Here is a 21,591-nt window from a genome sequence, read left to right as displayed (position 1 = left end):
TGCTTGAGCTTGGTAAGGTCCCTCCTCCGCCTCCTCGCCTGCGCCGCCCTGTCCCTGTCGCTCTGCGCTCCCCCGCCGCCGGAGCCGGAGCCGGAGGCCGGGCCCGCGACGATACCGACGGGCGCGCTCCGCTTGTCGACCTCGAGGCCGAGCGTGAGCGAGCACGGGTCGTCGTCCGTGTCCTCCTCGCCCGTTGCGGCGCGCGGGTCCTGGAACGCCGGCGGCTGCTGCGCGTGCGCGGACGATGGCGACCCGCGCGGGTCCGCTACGGCCGGGTAGTACCACGCGCAGGGCTGCAGGCAGAGCGGCGGCGGGCTGCCGTGCTGCTCGCTCCCGGCGGCGGCGCTGGGCGGCCAGGAGCCCCAGACATAGGGCACCGGCACTGGTGCCGGCGGTGCCGCTGAGTACAGGAACCCCGGCCGCGGCGGCGCCGGCACCAAGGATTCTGCCGCCTGCTGCTGCGCTGGCATCGCCGGCTTCCTGGACGTCTTCGCCACCTGCGCGCGGAGAATTGAATGAGCACACGTCCGTGTTATTAGCTTGTGTTGACGGCGCCAAGACCAGTCGGAGAAAGCGATGAAATCCACCGACGTGTCCTCAGTCCTCACGCACGCCTCTGCACAAGAACATGCAATTCGAACACGACTAGCAGCAGGAGCCAGGTGTACGGCATGAGTAGAGCACTGGTAGTGGTGGGCAGAAACAGGAAAGGCGAAAAAGTGCAGTGCAAGTCATGCGCACATGTGTCCTCGTTTGAGGGGAACAAGTAGAGAGGTTGTCTGCCTAACAATGGCAACATCGTTACTATAATCGTAGTAAACCAGGTGAGTGATGCTACGTCATCTGCCGAGTCAAGTACAGGATTACGCAGAGATTTTATTCAAGTATAGATCGAGCATGAAAGGTAGGAAAGCGATGTGCCTCTTCTTTGAGCTGCTTGTTCGCCTCCTTGAGCGACAGGTACTCCTCCATGACCACGTCCTTCTCCTGCACCGTGGCCGTCGGCTCATCAGTGCAACTCGATCGAAAGAGCGGCGTACGTGAAGACGACATTACACCAGATGCCGCCGCCGCCGAGCAAGGTGCGGTGGTACCTACCTTCTTCATGCTCTCGTTCTGCGACGACAGGTCGGCGACCTTCCTGGCGAGCTCGTCCCGGATGGCCTGGCGGCGGAGGATGGTCTGGCGGGCGGACTCGCGGTTGGCCAGCACGCGCCGCAGCCGCTTCGCCTCCTTCTCGGCCTGTCACGCACGGTGGTGAAGACGGCGGTCGGTTACGGAGTCGCGCGCGATTGTGCCGGCCGCGAAGCACGGGCGAGCAGCTAGGTACTTACTTACATACCTCGGTGACCGCGTGCCGGGGCCGGGGTCCGTAGCCAGTCGTCGCTGGCTCCGGTACGGCGGGCTGCTGGTACGCCGCCTGGTGGGACGGCGGCGGCGGCGGGTGCCCGCCAAAGCTGGAGCTGCTGGAGCACGGGGAGGCCTGGATGCTCACCTCCCCTAGCTCCAGGCTCAGCCGCGTGCTCGCCTCGTCCTCCTGGTCGCCGGTCGTGGAGAGTTATTCGTACGTTAGTTAGGAGTTACGATTAAATCTTAATAGAGCAAGCAAAGCGCTGCGACGGTGACGGCGACGGCGGTTGTAATCATTCACCTGGTGAGCAGAAGGAGCGGGAGTAGCGCGCCGCACGGGCGGCGGCTGTTCGCCGCCCGGTCCGGCGACCCCGGCCATGTCGGCAAGCGCCATGGCGGCGCCGAGCTCGACGTCGACGGTGACGCCCCGGCGGCATTGCCGCTGGCCGTCGCTATCGTCGGACATGGCGATCGAGCGACCTGCTAGCTAGATGCCGGAGCTTCGCATGGATGGGAGAAACAAATATAGAGAGGTACGTGCGGGAGGCGATCAGGCGAGAAGAGGGTTGAACGGCGGAGGAGCGGTGCCAAGTGCCCCAAGGGAAAGCCAGAATTTAAATATCTCCCGCGCCGCCTCGCGGGCAGGCGGCCACCCCCGTCGCGCCCTGTGGAGCCCGCCTCGCCCGTGCGCGGCCGCCACGTGTCGGAGAGGCTCGCGCCGCCCGGGCTCACCTCCACGCAGCAGGCGCTCGGGGGACACGCGGAGGCCGGGCGCCCCCGCGACCGGCATGCAGACTGCGGAGAGCGGGCGGGCGGGCGGTTCGTGGGCCGAGCCGGGCGGGACGAGGGCCCCGCGTGTCAGCCCGGTGCGCAGCGCCTTTGTTGGCTTGGCTCAGGCTCAGGCTCAGGGCTCAGGCTCAGAGCTGGACGCGGTTCACGGTCCCACTCGAGCGAGTCGCGACGTGCCGCGCCCCTGCGCCGGCCGGGTGGCCGCCGCCACGCCGGAAGCGTCTGGAACACCATGCTCTCGCTTCGGCCGTTCGGCGCGCGCAAGGCGCAACCCAATCCGGCTCGGCGATACTGCGTGCTGGGCCTGCGGCACGGCAGGCAGCATTTCTGTCAGATTAGGGTAGAGATGGCAACGGGGAATTCCCCGTCGGGTTTTGGCTCCCCATCCCCGTCCCCACGACGAAAAAACTTCCCCGCGGGGATCCCCACGAACGCTTGCGGGGGACATTTCTTCCCCATCCCCGTTACCCGCGGGGATAAATCCCCATCGGGGATCCCCGTCCCCGCTTAAATTATAATTAGATCATACTTAATTTGTTATTAATGTAAAACATTTTCACTTATACACATTGTTAGATGTAAAAATCATTATGTGTACATTAAAATGAACGCATTTGTACAACTAGTGATCTCTTGGCAAGATAATTATTTATTTTGTATCATTAACTATTATATGAAAACATCGTCACATGTAAGTTTAACGGGTCCCCGCGGGGAACGGGGATGGGGAATGCTTCCCCATCCCCATCCCCGTTTACCCGTCGGGGGAGAAATTTTCCCCGTTTACATCCCCGTGGGGGAAGAAATTTCTCCATCCCCGTCCCCTAATAGAGGAATTCCCCGCGGGGAATCGGGGATCGGGTCCCCATTGCCATCTCTAGATTAGGGCCTCGCCTCACCTGGTGCTGATGCCTGGTGCCTGATTGGTCTGACGGGGGAGGGAGAAGCGTGCGCTGACCACTGATTGCTGAGCTTGTCCGTGTGCTCGACCAACCAGCCCAGTACAGTGTCCATCTCTCGTAGCTCAGGCCGCGGCAGTAGCGGGAATCCCGAGACGGCAACCGACCCAAACTGCGTGCCGTACCTCTACATGAACAGGAGCTGAATCTTGGATCTTTTTGTTCTCTGACGCTCGGGTGCTCGACCAACCGCCGAGAAGTATGGAGGCCTGACGCCTATGGTACCACGTATTATCATATATTTGCCGCACTTGTCTAAAGGACCCTACATCTCACCGCTGGATCCACTGAATCTCCCCGCCCCCCAAAAAAGCTTACTAGGTAGCTTTTGGATAAGCCACGGTGATTCTAAACTTTCTACCGTAGAATAGAGAATTTATACTATAGATTATAATATTGATAAAATTAAAGTTTGAAATATAAAATGAGATAAGATAACTGTTAGAGACAGTCTAACTCTTGATTTATTGTGGTGTTTGATTACCTATAGATTTTTTTAAGAAGTTGGATACTGCGCAAAATCCAAGACATATCCCATTAACAATTTATGAAGGGATTGTAAGATTTTAGCACACAATCCAATACAAAAATCAGGACCCGTTTGGATAAAAATGAGATAATAGAATGAGATACTGAGAATGAGGCACAAAAACCCAAAGTAAAGTTGATAATTGAGATTCTGTGAAGCAGCACAAGATCCAATACATAAAACGCGAAGCGTTTGGATCTACGACAGACCAATTTTATCCGATCATATGAACTCCTACCTAAACAAACACTGCCCAAATACATAGTAGATTTCGAAAGCTAGGTTTCAAAAGCTGAATTGGTGCAAGCTATAGATTGTAGGAGCTAAAGTAAAAGCATTGTTTGTATCGATAGATTTTAAAAGCTTAGGTAGACTAGCTGTTGAGATCTGACACGTGGGCTTCAGCACTTGGGAGTAGGTGAAACGAATAACACGACAAAACTGATGGCTCAGGGCTCAAATGTCTTGTCAAGTGTGTCACGTACGTGAACGGGGCGAGGGTATTTAAAGAGTAACCAATGCCTTAGAAACTAAAATACGCTCATACCCTTAGGTACCTACTACATTCCCTGAATATATTGTACAACAGGGTAATTACAGGACAGTTTAGCTCCACTTGTTACACCGCATAAATACACCCTCGATGGAGGCTGGCAGGTGGGCCAGCACGTCCCAATCTGTAACAGGGGCCGACGCACCACGGGTCGAGTCATGCGCCCCTCTTCGCCCTTGTAGTCTTCGCACGGGTTCCTGACGAAGTTCTACGATGGCGAGGGATCAGTGTCGATTGTGTTTGTGCCCTGTTCGCTGCCTGCTCGGGTCAATAATCCTTCGCTGTTGATCAGCCCCCAACTGCCTTTGTCAATCATGTAGCTTCCTGGTGAGGGGCCACTCCAAGACCTGCACGTGATCAAGTAGCTTCTTGGTTGTTTAAGAGTGATCGAGGTCTAGGTCGACCCTTGTCCCAATAGTAGCCCCCGTGTGACGGAATCTCCCAAGTCATTAGACCCACCTACAGTTGTCCTTGTCTAGCGGACCCCGGACAATCCTGTAGATGCACCTGATCACTCGACAAGTTTGGTATCTGTATCCTTTACCTTTCCCAAGAGCGTTTCACTCGTCACACAGATATTACAACACATCGGAGGAACGAATAAGAGTGTTATTATTACAGACCATCGGTATATGAGTGCATAAGTATTATTATTACAAACTCGAGAGGCAAAAACTCCTCCCGCATAAAAGTATAATGTTTTTAAAAGGAGGACAACATCCTCCCGAGGCTTCACTCTTGAGATTCTTCCTTTGGCACCACCTTAGAGCAAAAGCAACAAAAGTTTGCTGCTTCCTCACCTACAACAACATGGGTTTGAAAACCCTGAATACGAAGTGTACTTTCGTAAGTCTTACCCGTCAAAATAAAAGACTCTTAAGGATATGCTGGCTTGAGGGAGTCAAGGTAAGGCTGAATCAAGAATCAAGACTTTGTTTGCAAAAATGCTTAATAATGGTGGATCCTTAAAAATCCAGTTTTATTAGCAAGTTAAGTCATTACCTGAATCTAGAGTTCTTTCTACCCTAATTCAAGCACTTGGCCTATACTAGCCATCCTTTTATCATCCCTTTAAGTTCATGGGAATGCTACGTGTAAGTCAGTGACCAAGTCTTCATGTCCGAGAAGTAACGGCGATCCGAATCGATTAATACTCAGTTGAGGATCTTTAATCACACGACATATGTAGCACTTAACCCTTGCATATGTCAACTCGCCACCGGGGTTCTTAAGACCAGACCGGGTTCACGCCAACCGAGAGCACAGATACACCACCGTCCAGCCTCTTGCCACGGAGGGTACACGCTACTCTCGCCATCTCTCCACTCCCATTGCGTGTTGTCCTATTCTGGTATTATTCTGCCCGAGGCAAAGCTTACCTATGATGAGGCATGTGACCAGTTAAAGGGTCATCGGTCAGCAGGCCCACATCGACACGGTCCTTAAGCGACTCAGACGGAGACACTACACTGAGACTCTCTTCTTGTGCAAGTCACCCGCCCGGTCTCAGCTTTATCATTTCAACCCAAAGTTTGGTACCTGACAGAGGTACATCTTTTTCGATGTTGAACCCATCATGGCCATGATGGATTCACCATCAAGTTTTGTTTTGAAAACATCCCATCCATTGTGAAGCATTACCTTTTGTTAAAAACAAAACATTTGTTTTTCTAAAGAGGACTAAGCATCAGAAAAACCTTTTTAAGAAAATAAGTAATCAAGGAATGGTAAAATAATTCAAGGAAGGAAATGCAGCAATTTGTTTAACACCCAACTCCTATCACCTAATGCATCAGTCAAGTGATAAAGAGTTTAAAACAGCAAGGAGGTGGCAAATGCACCGGGGCTTGCCTTGAGTTGTAGGAGAGTCGGGTTCTGCTCCACAAATATCGAAATAAAAGCAGTTCCCGTCAGGTGGGTCTTCAGGTGGTGGTGGTGCAACTCCTTCTTCAACCACTACTTCTTCCTCGTTCTCTATATATAATCATATATAACCATGAATGCTCATGTAATGCTTATGAAAATGCTATAATAGAAAAGGTTTATCAAGTTGTATCTTGAATACAACTTTCCTTCACGGTACTCCAGGGAACTAGGGTTTTTGGAGTCAGTTCTTCATTTCAGAGGGCAGATATTACTTAGAAGACTAGGGTTTTAGGTTTAGGGATCAAACAATGTCCAAAGCAAGTCAAACTTCACACAAGGCTTCTAAATATTATTTTAAGCTTATCCAAAAAGTTTGGTGCTTTTTGGAGTTACTAATTAATTTCTAAAATTCCAGGAGTATAGGTTTTAGCCCTTTTTAATACTGAATAATTACTGGTTTGGACTAAAAATCCTAGAACTATTTTTATTAAATACTATAGAAATTTAGTAGTCCAGCAAAATTGGTCACATATTTGTAGCATTTTCCTGGAATTTTCTATGGATTTCCTAAGTCTGGTAGAAAAAGAAAAAGGGAAAGCATCAACAGTAGTGGGCTCAATCTGGCCCGAGACGGCCCACGACAGGCGAAACACACCCGCGCTGGTGTTTTTGCACAGAGACCCCTAACTGTTCGAACAACTCGTAAAGACTCCTCCTTACTGTATCTCTGTCTCACTGACATCTCCAGTAAGACCCCTCCCCTTCCTATTCTTTACAACCCGCGACCCCCGACAGTGGACGGCGGTAGGCCGAGCTCCGGCGAGCTCGTACTGGCCGGAATAGGCAACGGCTAGCCCTTTCCTTTGCTTGACACCAAATTCAACCCATGACGACCATTTCCCCTTACTCAATTGCAAGACTCTAACGCCTAATTACGTTGTCCACAGTGATCGCGCAATCCGGGGACAATTCAAAGTGTTCCCGTCGATCTACTCTGGTTCAGTGCAATTGGTTGGGCCGACGAGCTTCAAGAGCACACAGGAATGCTAGAACATGATCGGACCTGTGGAACGCTGACCGCGACGAGCTCACACACGCGGTGTTCTTGGTCGATTTGGGGGAAATCCCAAATTGGAGCTCTCTAGTGGATAATCGGAGGCACGGGTGGGTGTGTTGGGTGCTTGACTACATAGCGGAGCCGATGACACACTCAATTTATAGGATTTGAGGGCGGTGGCCCGTGAATTGGAGATGGCGTGGTGGTGGTCGGAGAGGGAAGACGTTACTGGCGCAAGCAATTTGTGGTGTTCACCGTGGTAAGTTCTTGGGCGACCAATGGGCTATGTATTGTGATTAATTGCGACATGGTGAGATGGTCGGCGGCGTGTCATGACCGCGAGGAACAGCGGTACGGCAATGAGGGTCGCGCGACCACGTCGTCGGTAACCGGATAAGCGACAGAGCGTTCACTGTGCTTCAAGTTCATCCACGGTGAGATCTTTTTACCCGGGGATTGCTATCTGTGCTTAACAGAGCGTGAATCGCGGCGCTGGCGCGAATCCGAACGCAGGGTCGTCGGCGGCGAGGGGGGCTGAACCTGAGATATTTCTGTAGGCACTGTACCATCGAGATCCTTATCAGAGTGTCTGACAGAGAGAATTGCAGTGCCCCGATCTCAGATTTTTGTGTGAAAACTTGCTAATATACCTGTAACAAAGTTGCAGCTCTATATACCAGCTACAATTATGATGTAAAGATCTTGCTCATTTGCTTATTCCCTTGAGCTAGAATCAAGTCCAAAGTTCGCCAGAACTCACTGTCAGTTAAAATTCAGTCACAGGGTGGTCTGACAGCCAGACTTCAAACCGATTTAGCTCCTAATTTTGTACAACACCAAGGCTTAATCACTTAAGCAAAGTTGTACTCCTATAATAGCTCTATAATCTTGATGTATTAAGCCAGAACAGATTCTTCTTGGATTAAAAGATATAAAGCTCCAAAGTTGCTCCAATTGCACTGAATTCTGACTTAAGCATATGGGGTTCAAAAGGTACTTTTTGCAATTAAGTCCAAATCCCACTTTTTAACTTGCAAATCCTTAAATGTGAGAAGCACATAGTTTGTGGGGTTATATTACCTTTGTTTTTGCACTTTAGTCCAAAAGTGTACAAAATTTGCACTTAACCCCCTAGGATTTCAGTTTACGGTTTTCTAGGGATCTTTTCAGGGTTTTTAGTATTCTAGGGTTTTGATGCCACTCAAGTCCTTCCAAGAGGATATCTTAGGATCATTTCTCATAGCTTTTGAAGTTTTCTCATGCTTGGGCTCCCCTTATATCCATAAGCCCAAATTTAGGGTTAAGTACCTTACACTAGGGTTAACCACACATCAAGTCATAGCAGTAAAACATATCTGAAATTTTTACCTAGTGAATGCACTCTAGGTGTGACAAACACATGATATGCTAATGCTCATGATGTTATGCTTAAGTTTTAGTGACAGTAACACCAGGGGTGTTACACCCCCGAGGGAGTACTTTAACTTGATGAGCTGGTCCCGAAATCCTTCTAAAAGAGGGGATGAACGCTACCACCGGTAAGGAGCTAGGGCACTAGTTGTAGCTACCAGGACCTACCGATCGTTGAGCTTTTGCTGCCTCCTATTTTCTTGTGCTTCGTGCCCTCCGAAGATGTCGTTGACCTCCCTGTCAACGCGTGGAAAAGCTCCACCCCCTCCCCCTTCCTGCTGCTGAGGCTGCCTGGGCTTGCCAGGCTCTCCTCGCGGTGGGGGAGGCGGTAGAGGCTAGAATGGTCGGCCATGCCTGATGGAGTGCTTGAAGCCCCTGTAGTTCCATAGGGTGTGGCGCATGTCCATGTGGTACGAGCACTAGGCGTTGAGTATTTCATCCAGTGTTCGTACCCCTCCGCGGGGTGCGCCGCGGGATCGAGCGACAGGTGGCCCGGCGGTATGCACCTCCTCACGGGGCCTCTTCTCCCAGCGCATGTCCGGCTGCTGGTTCGCTTCTCGCCATGGCGCGGGTGGCGCGGGTTTCGTGCCTCCGATGAGTTCCTGGGCCCATTCGTCCATAGTGATGTAGAGGTTTGCCTCCCAGAACAATTGTTTGGAGGTGGCAGGCGCTTTCTGGAATATGGCTCGGACAAAGGCTGAGTCATTGGATCCCCGGTAGAAGTCTTCAATCACCGCTGCTTCGACGACTTTGGGGATGCAGTTCCTCATTGTCTGAAACCTCCTGAGGTACGACTGGAAGGTTTCATCGTTTTGGCGCCTGATGGATTTGAGGTCCCATGGCTGTGCCGACTTGTAAGACAGGGACTGGAAATTGGCGATGAAACGTAGACTGAAGTCGCTCCAATCGTCGATGCAGTGTCGGGGTAGATGTCGGAGCCACTGCAGCGCGTCTTGCCCCTGGACAATGGGAAAGTATGACGTCATCACATCCTCCATTGCCTTGACAGCCCGGGCGGCAGTCGTGTAGACGGCCAACCAGTCGCTCGGGTCCTGCTTGGGCTTGTACTTGTCAGTGTTGGAGACCTTAAAGTTGGGGGGCCACTGGATGGCCCGGAGACGCAGAGTAAGCGCGGAAACTCCACACGTGTCTTCATGTCGGCGTTCGTGTTGTCAGTCCCGGGGAGGGGAGTCGGTAGTATGTCGTCTCGACCGTCCCCGGAATGGCCCACTAGTCGAGGTTGCGGTCGACTCAACACGGGTGGTGCGACATCGTGCCAGGACGCCGTGATCCTGGTCTTACTCCTCCCGGTGCCTTATCTCATTTTCGTGCTATCGATCGCGCGAAGCGTTGATGGAGCTTCACACGTCTCGCCGGCTGTTGATGGCGTGATGTAGGTCGTTCAGAGGATGAGCGATGGGTAGAAGGTGATTAGCTGCTTGAGTAAGCAGTCGCTGGTAGCCTTCTGCGTCTGGGGTTCGCGGGAGGCCGTCAGCTATCTGGGCCAGTACCCCTTCGACTTCACTTGGCGTGTTCATTGCATGAGCAAAGTTAGGGTACAGGTTCCGAGCGAAGAGAGGGTTCTCCTGACGCAGCCTTGCACCTTGCTCGGCTTCCTCTCGTTCTCGGTCCTGAGCTTGTCGGCGATCGCGGCGGCGAGAGTTTTGCCTTTCTCGGTGTACTCGATCGTCGGGAGTTTTTCCCACTACTAAAGCTTCGTCGCGCGATACGGGCTGCGCTGGATCCTGTTCCCCAGCTTCATGATGTCGCCGTATGTTCCGGCGTCTGTTCCTCCGTCGTCGCGCTTCATGTTGGGGAGGTTCTTCCCCTTGCATGGTAGGCTCATCGTCGAAGATGGGCGCTGACGCCAATCTCCCCCCGATGAAGAGGATGTCGGGGTAGAAAGGAGCTGGCGTGATGGCGCTCTTCTTTCCGTCCTCCTTTGAGGGTGAAGGCGTCGGAAAGATGGCTCTGCGTGTTCTCGTCCCCTGACTCGGGCTGTTTGCTTCCTTTTTTCGAGTGATCTGTGTCCACTCCTTTGTGGGCGAGGTGGACAGTGATGTTCTTCGGGTTGGCGAGCTCCCGACCTTGGGTTCGTAAGGGGTCACCTTTCCTCGAGATGCAGGTGGTGGCGCCACCTGCTGTTCTGCTTTAGCTTCCCTCGGGATTTCTGAGGAAAGCTTCTTCTCAGGCGAATTTGAAAGGGAATTAGGCTTACACCTTTTTCCTAATTGATTTTGGTGGTTTAATTGCCCAACACAAATAATTGGACTAACTAGTTTGCTCTAGTCTATAAGTTCTACAGGTGCCAAAGGTTCACAATAAGCCAATAAAAAGACCAAGAAAGGGTTCAAACAAAGAGAGCAAAAGATATCCCAAAAGGCACCCTGGTCTGGCGCACCGAACTGTCCGGTGTGCCACCGGACAGTGTCCGGTGCACCAGGGAACTCGACGCTGAACGTGCCACCTTCGGGAAAATAGGAGGTCGCTCCGCTATAATTCACCGGACTGTCCGGTGAAGCACCGAACAGTGTCCGGTGTCACACTGGACTGTCTGGTGTACCAGCGGAGCAACGACTATTTCACGCACAACGGACGACTGCAACACATTTAATGCGCGCCTGCGCGCGCAGAGGTCAGAGCACGCGCAGTTGGCGCACTGGATAGTCTACAGGACCTGTCCGGTGCACCACCGGACAGCCCAGAGGCCCCACCAGTCAGAGCTCCAATGGTCGAACCCTAATGGCCGGATGACGTGGCTGGCGCACCGGACAGTGTCCGGTGCGCCATGCGACAGCAGTCTTCCAACGACCATATTTTGGTGGTTGGGGCTATAAATACCCCAACCACCCCACATTCAAGGCATCCAAGTTTTCCACCTTCAACACATTACAAGAGCTATAGCATTCAATTCTAGACACAACCAAAGAGATCAAATCCTCTCCCAAGTCCGGAATCACTCCAAATCAAATAGTGACTAGAGAGAGCGACACTTGTGTTCATTTGAGCTCTTGCGCTTGGATTGCTTCTTTTCTTTCTCATTCTTTCTTGTGATCAAACTCATTGTAATCAAGGCAAGAGACACCAATTGTGTGGTGGTCATTGCGGGAACTTTGTGTTCCATTTGATTGAGAAGAGAAGCTCACTCGGTCTAAGTGACCGTTTGAGAGAGGGAAGGGTTGAAAGAGACCCGGTCTTTGTGACCACCTCAACGGGGAGTAGGTTTGCAAGAACCGAACCTCGGTAAAACAATTCATCGTGTCTCGCTCTTTATTTGCTCATGATTTGTTTTGCGCCCTCTCTCTCGGACTCGTTTCTATTTCTAACGCTAACACGGCTTGTAGTTGTGCTTAAGTTTATAAATTTCAGATTCGCCCTATTCACCCCCCTCTAGGCGACTTTCAATTGGTATCAAATCCCAGTGCTTCATTAGAGCCTAACCGCTCGAAGTGATGTCGGGAGCATCCGCCAAGAGGAAGATCGGGACCGACGAGAAGCCCGCTACAAGCCATGGGAAGGCTCCATCCGGGGAGTCCGCCAACAAGGTGAAGGGATCCCCTTCACACAACAAGTCGGGTCGGAGCGGTGACAAGAAGAAGAAGATGAGGAAGGTGGTCTACTACGAGACCGACTCCTCGTCGCCATCCACCTCCGGCTCCGACACGCCGTCCGTAACTTCTAAGCGCCATGAGCGCAAGAAGTTTAGTAAGATTCCCCTACGTTACCCTCGCATTTCCAAACGTACTCCTTTACTTTCCGTCCATTAGGCAAACCACCTATGTTTGATGGTGAAGATTATAATATGTGGAGTGATAAAATGAGGCATAATCTAACCTCACTCCACACTAGCATATGGGATGTTGTTGAGATTGGAGTACAGGTACCATCACCGGGGGATGAAGACTACGATTCGGACGAGGTCGCCCAAATCCGACACTTCAACTCTCAAGCCACCACTATACTCCCCGCCTCTCTAAGTCGAGAGAAGTATAACAAGGTGCAAGGATTAAAGAGCGCTAAGGAGATTTGGGACGTACTCAAGACCGCGCACGAAGGAGATGAGGTGACCAAAATCACCAAGCGGGAAACGATCGAGGGGGAGCTCGGTCGGTTCCGACTCAACCAAGGCGAGGACCCTCAAGCCATGTACAACCGCTTGAAGACCTTGGTGAACCAAGTGCGCAACCTCGGGAGCACAAAATGGGATGACCATGAAATGGTTAAGGTTATTCTTAGATCACTTGTTTTTCTTAACCCTACGCAAGTTCAATTAATTCATGGTAATCCCAGATATACACTAATGACTCCCAAGGAAGTGATAGGAAATTTTGTGAGCTTTGAGTTGATGATCAAAGGCTCAAAGAAAATCATCGAGCTAGATGGCCCCTCCATGCCTGAAGCACAACCGGTCGCATTCAAGGCAACGGAGGAGAAAAAGGAGGAGTCTACATCAAGTAGACAACCCATCGATGCCTCTAAGCTCGACAATGAGGAGATGGCGCTCATCATCAAGAGTTTCCGCCAAATCCTCAAGCAAAGGAGGGGGAAAGATTACACGCCCCGCTCCAAGAAAGTGTGCTACAAGTGTGGTAAGCCCGGTCATTTCATTACTAAATGTCCATTATCTAGTGATAGTGACAGGGGCGATGACAAGAAGGGAAAGAGGAGAGAAAAGAGGAGATGCTACAAGAAGAAGGGCGGCGATGCACATGTGTGCCGTGAGTGGGACTCCGACGAGAGCTCCTCCAACTCCTCCTCCGACGAGGGCGCCGCCAACATCGCCGTCACCAAGGGCCTCCACTTCCCCAACGTCGGCCAAAAATGCCTCATGGCAAAGGACGGCAAAAAGAAGAAGGTGAAATCAAAATCCTCCACTAAATATGCATCCTCTAGTGATGAAGATAATGCTAGTGATGAGGAGGATAATTTGCGCACCCTTTTTGCCAACCTAAACATGCAACAAAAAGAAAAATTAAATGAATTAATTAGTGCTATTCATGAGAAGGATGATCTCTTGGACTCTCAAGAGGACTTCCTAATTAAGGAAAATAAGAAGCATGTTAAGATTAAGAATGCTTATGCTCTAGAAGTAGAAAAATGTGAAAAATTATCTAGTGAGCTAAGCATGTGCCATGATATTATTACCAACCTTAGAAATGAGAATGCTAGTTTAATTGCTAAGGTTGATTCAAATATTTGTGATGCTTCAATTCCCAATCTTAGAGATGATAATGTTAAATTACTTGCTAAGATTGAAGAATTAAATGTTTCTCTTGCTAGCCTTAGAAATGATAATGAAAAATTAATTGCTAAGGCTAAAGATTTAGATGTTTGCAATGCTTCCATTTCTGATCTTAGAGATAAGAATGATATTTTACGTGCTAAGATTGTTGAACTTAATTCTTGCAAACCCTCTACATCTACCATTGAGCATGTTTCCATTTGCACTAGATGTAGAGACATTAATGTTGATGCTATTCATGATCACCTAGCTTTAATTAAGAAACAAAATGATCACATAGCTCAACTTAATGCTAAAATTAATGAGCATGATTTAGAAAATGAAAAATTTAAATTTGCTAGAAGCATGCTCTATAATGGGAGACGCCCTGGCATCAAGGATGGCATTGGCTTCCAAAAGGGGGACAATGTCAAACTTAATGCCCCTCCTAAAAGATTGTCTAACTTTGTAAAGGGCAAGGCTCCCATGCCTCAGGATAACGAGGGTTACATTTTGTACCCTGCCGGTTATCCCGAGAGCAAAATTAGGAGAATTCATTCTAAGAAGTCTCACTCTGGCCCTAATCATGCTTTTATGTATAAGGGCGAGACATCTAGCTCTTGGCAATCAACCCGTGCTAAATTGCCTAAGAAGAAAACTCCAATTGCATCAAATGATTCTAAAATTTCATTTAAAACTTTTGATGCATCTTATGTTCTAACCAACAAATCCGGCAAGGTAGTTGCCAAGTATGTTGGGGGCAAGCACAAGGGGTCAAAGACTTGTGTTTGGGTACCCAAAGTTCTTGTATCTAATGTCAAAGGACCCAAAACTATTTGGGTACCTAAAATCAAGAACTAAATTTGTTTTGTAGGTTTATGCATCCGGGGGCTCAAGTTGGATCATCGATAGCGGGTCCACAAACCACATGACAGGGGAGAAGAAGATGTTCTCCTCCTACGAGAAAAACCAAGATCCCCAACGAGCTATCACATTCGGGGATGGGAATCAAGGTTTGGTCAAAGGATTGGGTAAAATAGCTATATCACTTGACCATTCCATTTCAAATGTTTTTCTTGTAGATTCCTTAGATTACAACTTGCTTTCAGTTTCGCAATTATGCAAAATGGGCTACAACTGTCTTTTTACGGATACAGGTGTTACTGTCTTTAGAAGAAGTGATGATTCAATAGCATTTAAGGGAGTGTTAGAGGGTCAGCTATACTTAGTAGATTTTGATAGAGCTGAACTCGACACTTGCTTAATTGCTAAGACTAACATGGGCTGGCTCTGGCATCGCCGACTAGCACATGTTGGAATGAAGAATCTTCACAAGCTTCTAAAGGGAGAACACATTTTGGGACTAACAGATGTTCATTTTGAGAAAGACAGGGTTTGTAGCGCATGTCAGGAAGGGAAGCAAGTTGGTGTTCATCATGCACACAAGAACATCATGACGACTGACAGACCACTCGAGCTCCTACACATGGATCTATTCGGCCCGATTGCTTACATAAGCATCGGCGGGAGTAAGTACTGTCTAGTTATTGTGGATGACTATTCTCGCTTCACTTGGGTGTTCTTTTTGCAGGAAAAATCTCATACCCAAGAGACCTTAAAGGGATTCTTGAGAAGGGCTCAAAATGAGTTCGGCTTAAGGATCAAAAACATTAGAAGCGACAACGGGACGGAGTTCAAGAACTCTCAAATTGAAGGCTTCCTTGAGGAGGAGGGCATCAAGCATGAGTTCTCTTCTCCCTACACCCCCACAACAAAATGGTGTAGTGGAAAGGAAGAATCGAACTCTATTGGACATGGCAAGAACCATGCTTGATGAGTACAAGACTTCGGATCGGTTTTGGGCCGAGGCGGTCAACACCGCTTGCTACGCCATCAACCGATTATATCTACACTGAATCCTCAAGAAGACATCATACGAACTCCTAACAGGTAAAAAGCCAAATGTTTCATATTTTAGAGTCTTTGGTAGCAAATGCTTTATTCTTGTTAAAAGAGGTAGAAAATCTAAATTTGCTCCTAAGGCAGTAGAAGGCTTTTTACTAGGTTATGATTCAAATACAAGGGCATACAGAGTCTTTAACAAGTCCGCTGGATTAGTTGAAGTCTCTTGTGACATTGTGTTTGATGAGACTAACGGCTCTCAAGTAGAGCAAGTTGATCTTGATGAATTAGGTGATGAAGAGGCTCCGTGCGTCGAGCTAAGGAACATGTCCATTAGGGATGTGTGTCCTAAGGAACCCGAAGAGCCTTCACAAACACAAGATCAACCATCTTTCTCCACACAAGCATCTCCACCAACTCAAGATGAGGATAAGGCTCAAAATAATGAAGGAGAAGATCAAGAAGATGAGCCACCTCAAGAGGAGAGCAATGATCAAGGGGGAGATGCCCATGATCAAGATGAGGAAGATGAACAAGTTCCAAGACCGCCACACCCAAGAGTCCACCAAGCAATTCAACGAGATCACCCCGTGAACACTCAAAAGGGGGTAACTACTAGATCTCTGGTTGCTCATTTTTGTGAACATTACTCTTTTGTTTCCTCTATTGAGCCACACAAGGTAGAGGAAGCACTACAAGATTCGGATTGGGTGGTGGCGATGCAAGAGGAGCTCAACAACTTCACTAGGAATGAGGTATGGCATTTAGTTCCACGTCCTAATCAAAATGTTGTAGGAACCAAGTGGGTCTTCCGCAACAAGCAAAATGAGCATGGTGTGGTGACAAGGAACAAAGCCCGACTTGTGGCCAAGGGGTATTCACAAGTCGAAGGTTTGGATTTCGGTGAAACCTATGCACCCGTAGCTAGGCTTGAGTCAATTCGCATTTTACTTGCCTATGCTACTTACCATGGCTTTAAGCTTTATCAAATGGACGTGAAAAGTGCCTTCCTCAATGGACCAATCAAGGAAGAGGTCTATGTTGAGCAACCTCCCGGCTTTGAAGATAGTGAGTACCCTAACCATGTATATAAACTCTCTAAGGCGCTTTATGGGCTCAAGCAAGCCCCAAGAGCATGGTATGAATGCCTAAGAGATTTTCTTATCACTAATGGCTTCAAAGTCGGAAAGGCCGATCCTACTCTATTCACTAAAACTCTTGACAATGATTTGTTTGTATGCCAAATTTATGTTGATGATATTATATTTGGGTCTACTAACAAATCTACATGTGATCATGACACAAAAATTCGAGATGTCGATGATGGGGGAGTTGAAGTACTTCTTAGGATTTCAAGTGAAGCAACTCCAAGAGGGCACCTTCATTAGCCAAACAAAGTATATTCAAGATATTCTAAACAAGTTTGGGATGAAGGATGCCAAGCCCATCAAGACACCCATGGGAACCAATGGGCATCTCGACCTCGACACAGGAGGTAAATCCGTTATTCAAAAGGTATACCGGTCGATGATAGGCTCTTTACTCTATTTATGTGCATCTTGACCGGACATAATGCTTTCCGTATGCATGTGTGCAAGATTCTAAGCCGACCCTAAGGAAGCTCACCTTACGGCCGTAAAACGAATCTTGAGATATTTAGTTTATACTCCTAAGTTTGGGCTTTGGTACCCTTGGGGATCCACATTTGATTTAATTGGTTATTCGGATGCCGATTGGGCAGGGTGTAAAATCAATAGAAAGAGCACATCGGGGACTTGCCAGTTCTTGGGAAGGTCTCTGGTGTCTTGGGCTTCAAAGAAGCAAAATTTCGTAGCTCTTTCTACCGCCGAAGCCGAGTATATTGCCGCAGGCCATTGTTGCGCGCAATTACTTTGGATGAGGCAAACCCTTAGGGACTATGGTTACAAATTAACCAAAGTTCCTCTTCTATGTGATAATGAGAGTGCAATCTGTTGGGGCGAAGGCAAAGACGCCACCCTTCACTCGAGGCCTTCGCTGCAGTCGCTGGTCCGACGGAGACAAAACGAGCAGGGACACCCTTCGCTCGATACGACATCAGACAAAGGCCTGCGATGAGGTCATCCCACCGTGCGGCCTCGTCTAGCTCGGAGGCCCACGTGCGATCCGGCCCATTGTAACGGGCCCTGCGCGGCCGCTGCGTGTTACGGGCCTAATTTGTAAAGGCATTCATGTAATTACAGTCTGTAACCCTGCTTTATGGGAATATTCTGGGGATAACCTAGGTGTCTGAGGGCACATGCGTCCTTAACACAAGGCGTTGGGTGCTCAGATACCTATAAATACCCCCGCACAGTGCCCGTGAGAGGCCATATTAACAGAGCTATTGCCATCTTGCGCGAGAACCCTGTTAACGTCACTGTTCACCCTTGTTGGATCCCCTTGCAACTGAGAGCAAGTTCCAACATTTGGCGCCCACCGTTCGTGCTACGAGAAAACCACCCGCGATGGCACCCAAGAAAGCTAACCCGAAGGCTGACGAGGCTGCGAAGGCAGCACTACTTGCTGCAAGAAAGGGCAAGGCCCTCGCCCTCACCCAATCCACCCACCAAGAGGCCACTGAAGACGACGTTCTCCGCACCTGCGAAGACGACACTCTCCGCACCTGCGGCCCTGAAGGACAATCGCAGCCACCCCCAGGCTTCGCCCCACTGGGGGGTGCGGACCTCACCGAGGACGGTGAAGTCCTCGGCGTCTCAGCGGAAGAACAGCTACAACTGCGCGCCCTGTGTAATACTCAAAATTGTGTACAAGAAATACATGGTGATTTCCTTATTTTATGTGCCTTATTTGCATCATGAAAAGAGCATATATAGAAGGAAAAGTGATTAAATCAAAACAAAGATACTAAGATAAAAGAAAGTGCATCTCGTTGGAGTTTTATTGTTTGTGCATTAAATAAAATAATAATGTTAATAATAATAATAAAATAATAATTCTAAAGGTTGAATTGACCCCTAAATTAAAATTTAGGGTTTTGGAAATGAGAAGAAGAAAAATGATATGAAAAATATAAATAATATATATAAATAAATATATCCAGAATTAATACCCCTAATTCCACAAACATAAATTATAGTGATGAGCTTAAGTTTGAATTCAAATTTGGGTTTGAAAATAGAGAGAAAGGAAAAGGAATAGAAAATAAAAAGAATAAAAACAAACTCAGCTAAATGGGCCTCTCACCATCTATTTGGCCCACCAGCAGAAGCGTGCTGCGCGGCCCAAACCCCCTCACCGCGCGCGCTGACATCCGGGCCCGCTCCGTCAGCCTCGCAGCCTCCCTGTCACGTGCACTGCCTCGGTTGTCACCGGCCGGTGGGGCCCCAGGGTCAGACCCACTACATTCCGCCTCCGTCGCCTTGCGCTCACTGCCTGGCGGGCCCAGTAGTCATCCCTTTCCTCCTCTCCTTCAACCGAAGACCGAATCGGATGCCGCCATACTCGGTGATTGTGGCGGCAAAATTTCTGGACCTGCGACAACCTGGGCGGCCTGCTGGGACCCGTTACACCATCCGCGCAAACTCTATTGACCGCTGCTGGTGGGACCAGGCCGTTGGTCGTCCGCTCCAACTACCTCGCCACCAATGGCGGAGGTCACCCGCGGACTCGGGAATTCCGTTGTTCAAACTCCGACCGCCTCATGCCTATAGGAAGGGTCGTGGTCCTCGGTCGATCCTACTTCCTCTGCTGCGACCCTCTCCCCCTTTTATTGGACATACCTAGCGCCAGCACCGTGATCCATCTCCAGCCACGGGATCCGCCATGCGGACCTCTCATCTGCGCCATCGCTTTGCACCAGTGAATCGATTCTGGGCACTCAGGCGGACTCGTGGGTTGTGCTCGGGGAGAAATCCGGGGGCGCGAGGCTCCACGCCGACGTGAATTCCTCATCGGCCTTCACCTTCCGCCGCGTAGCCACCCTGCTCCGTGGGCACTGATCATCGTCGCTCTTCCTCGGGTATGTAGCTCCGAATCGGGTTCGCCGCATTCCGTACTACGCGTACCTGTCGCCGATTGGGTTTTGGCCACCGTATCGCGCGTGGGTGATGGTCCGACGACGGCCGCCGCCGCGGTGTAGCGCGCGTGGGCGTACTGAAGCTCGGGGAAGGTGATGACCATCTGACCGTTGATCTGCGAAACAACGGCTAGAATCGGATCGCCCTTACCCCCCCCTTCGCTTCAATGAATCGTGGCCGTTGGGCGAATCGGATGGACCATATTGGATCGCGTTCTGATAGATACTGACCGTAGATCATGGATCCTGTGGCCGCGAGCGCGTACCGGTTCGGTTAGACTGGATTTAATCTTATCGGTTAGTTTTTGATCGAGCGGCTCACAGTGAGCCATACCCCTTCGTTCAGGTTAATTGCTAAAGAGACCTTGGCAGAAGTTTGAATTAACCCGCAGTCCATCGCTGCTGTGCTCTGTGCCTCGGATTTCTTGCGCTGAGGCCCCTGTTGTCTCTAGAATTTAGCGCACGGTCCAAATAATTGATAAAATCAGAAAGATTATTTAGAAATTAGTTTTTAGCACACATTTGATTGCAGAAACTTGTAAAATGCATAGAAAATTCATTCTAACTCCAAATTGAGCCATTCCAATTTCTAAAATTTTGTAATAATATTCTCTATCATTTAGTGCCTCTGTTTTGGCATGAAAACAGTAAGAAAAATAATTTATCATTTAATCCTATTTCAAGCACATTAAATCTTAGAAAATTCATAACTTGAAATCTATAACTCCAAATTTAATGGTTCCAGTTCCTATGATCTCACTTTAATGTATAGATTTTGACTGTGTATTTTATTTACATGTTTGGTGCAATGTTAATTTTTGCTATACTATGTATGTATTGTGTTGATGCGAGTAGACGAGCAAGCCACTGTGGATTCTGAGGTTCAGCAAGTAGAAGTAGCTGAGCAGGAGCTCATTGAAGGCAAGTTGTGCCCTTGATCACTTACTTTTCCCAGCCATGTTCTTATTAATTATAATGATCTGCATAGGTTAATTTTGATGGGATCCAATAGGTTACCCCAGTTTTGGTTATCTTTATACCTTGATCACCCCTGAAATATTTTTGGGTAGTACCTGCTATTGCTTTATGTGGATTTGGGTATGAAGATACTTTATTAATAATTACTCTTTTATTCTCTTTTATTATTACTGTTCATGTTAAGATCATTATGTTAATGGGAACATGGAGCGACCACCCGGGAAAACAGTGCTACCACAAGGGTATAATGGGACGCCCTTGGCTGATTAACTAGGAAAGCTAGTGGAGGTCTTCCTTACCCGAAAGGGGCAAGGGCAGTAGGGGAGTGGTCAGTGTAGGGAGGTCCTTGGGTTGATTTTGCTGCGATGGCGGTCAGGCAAGAACCCTGCATTGGAGCTTTCTATAAACTGTAGCGGGATTTCTGAAGCTAGTGGAACTTTGTAAAGGCCTCGTAGTGTTACCCTGCCTCGCCTCCTCGGTAGAGGTGTATGGGATTGGCCATCTCTTGGCAGATGGGTAACATGACTTGTGGGTAAAGATGCGCAGCCTCTGCAGAGTGTAAAACTGGTATACTAGCCGTGCTCACGGTCATGAGCAGCTCGGACCCTCACATGATTAATTGTGGAACTTAAATTTAATTTGACATTTGCATCGCATTTGGGATTATTTTACTATTACTTTTCTTTATTATTATTAAGGTTTGGTATTTACTTACACTTAGTAATTGCTAATAAAATTTTGACCAACTTATAAAAGCAATGCTCAGCCTCAGCCTTTACTTCATTGATTAGCCTTACACTTCATGAACTCCCACCTTTGGTGAGTTCATGCCACATTATTCCCCACAACTTGTTGAGCGATGAACATATGTGAGCTCACTCTTGCTGTCTCACACCCCCCCCCACAGGAGAAGAACAGGT

General features: G+C 49.0%; 1 protein-coding gene across 1 annotated transcript; it reads right to left on the bottom strand.

Annotated features, from left to right (window-relative positions):
* Positions 1–775: 775 nt before the first annotated feature.
* On the bottom strand, positions 776–1,903 carry LOC103647074 (G-box-binding factor 1). Its single transcript, XM_020549333.2, has 4 exons — positions 1,652–1,903; positions 1,343–1,537; positions 1,099–1,242; positions 776–987 (listed from the first exon to the last, which is right to left on the bottom strand). The coding sequence occupies exons 1-4, from the start codon at positions 1,814–1,816 to the stop codon at positions 877–879; spliced, it is 615 nt and encodes a 204-aa protein (XP_020404922.1). The 5' UTR covers positions 1,817–1,903; the 3' UTR covers positions 776–876.
* Between the last annotated feature and the right edge of the window lie 19,688 nt (positions 1,904–21,591).

Source organism: Zea mays, chromosome 2, assembly GCF_902167145.1.
Source record: "Zea mays cultivar B73 chromosome 2, Zm-B73-REFERENCE-NAM-5.0, whole genome shotgun sequence".
Taxonomy (NCBI): Eukaryota; Viridiplantae; Streptophyta; class Magnoliopsida; order Poales; family Poaceae; genus Zea; species Zea mays.
This window is presented reverse-complemented; position numbering and strand designations above follow the sequence as displayed.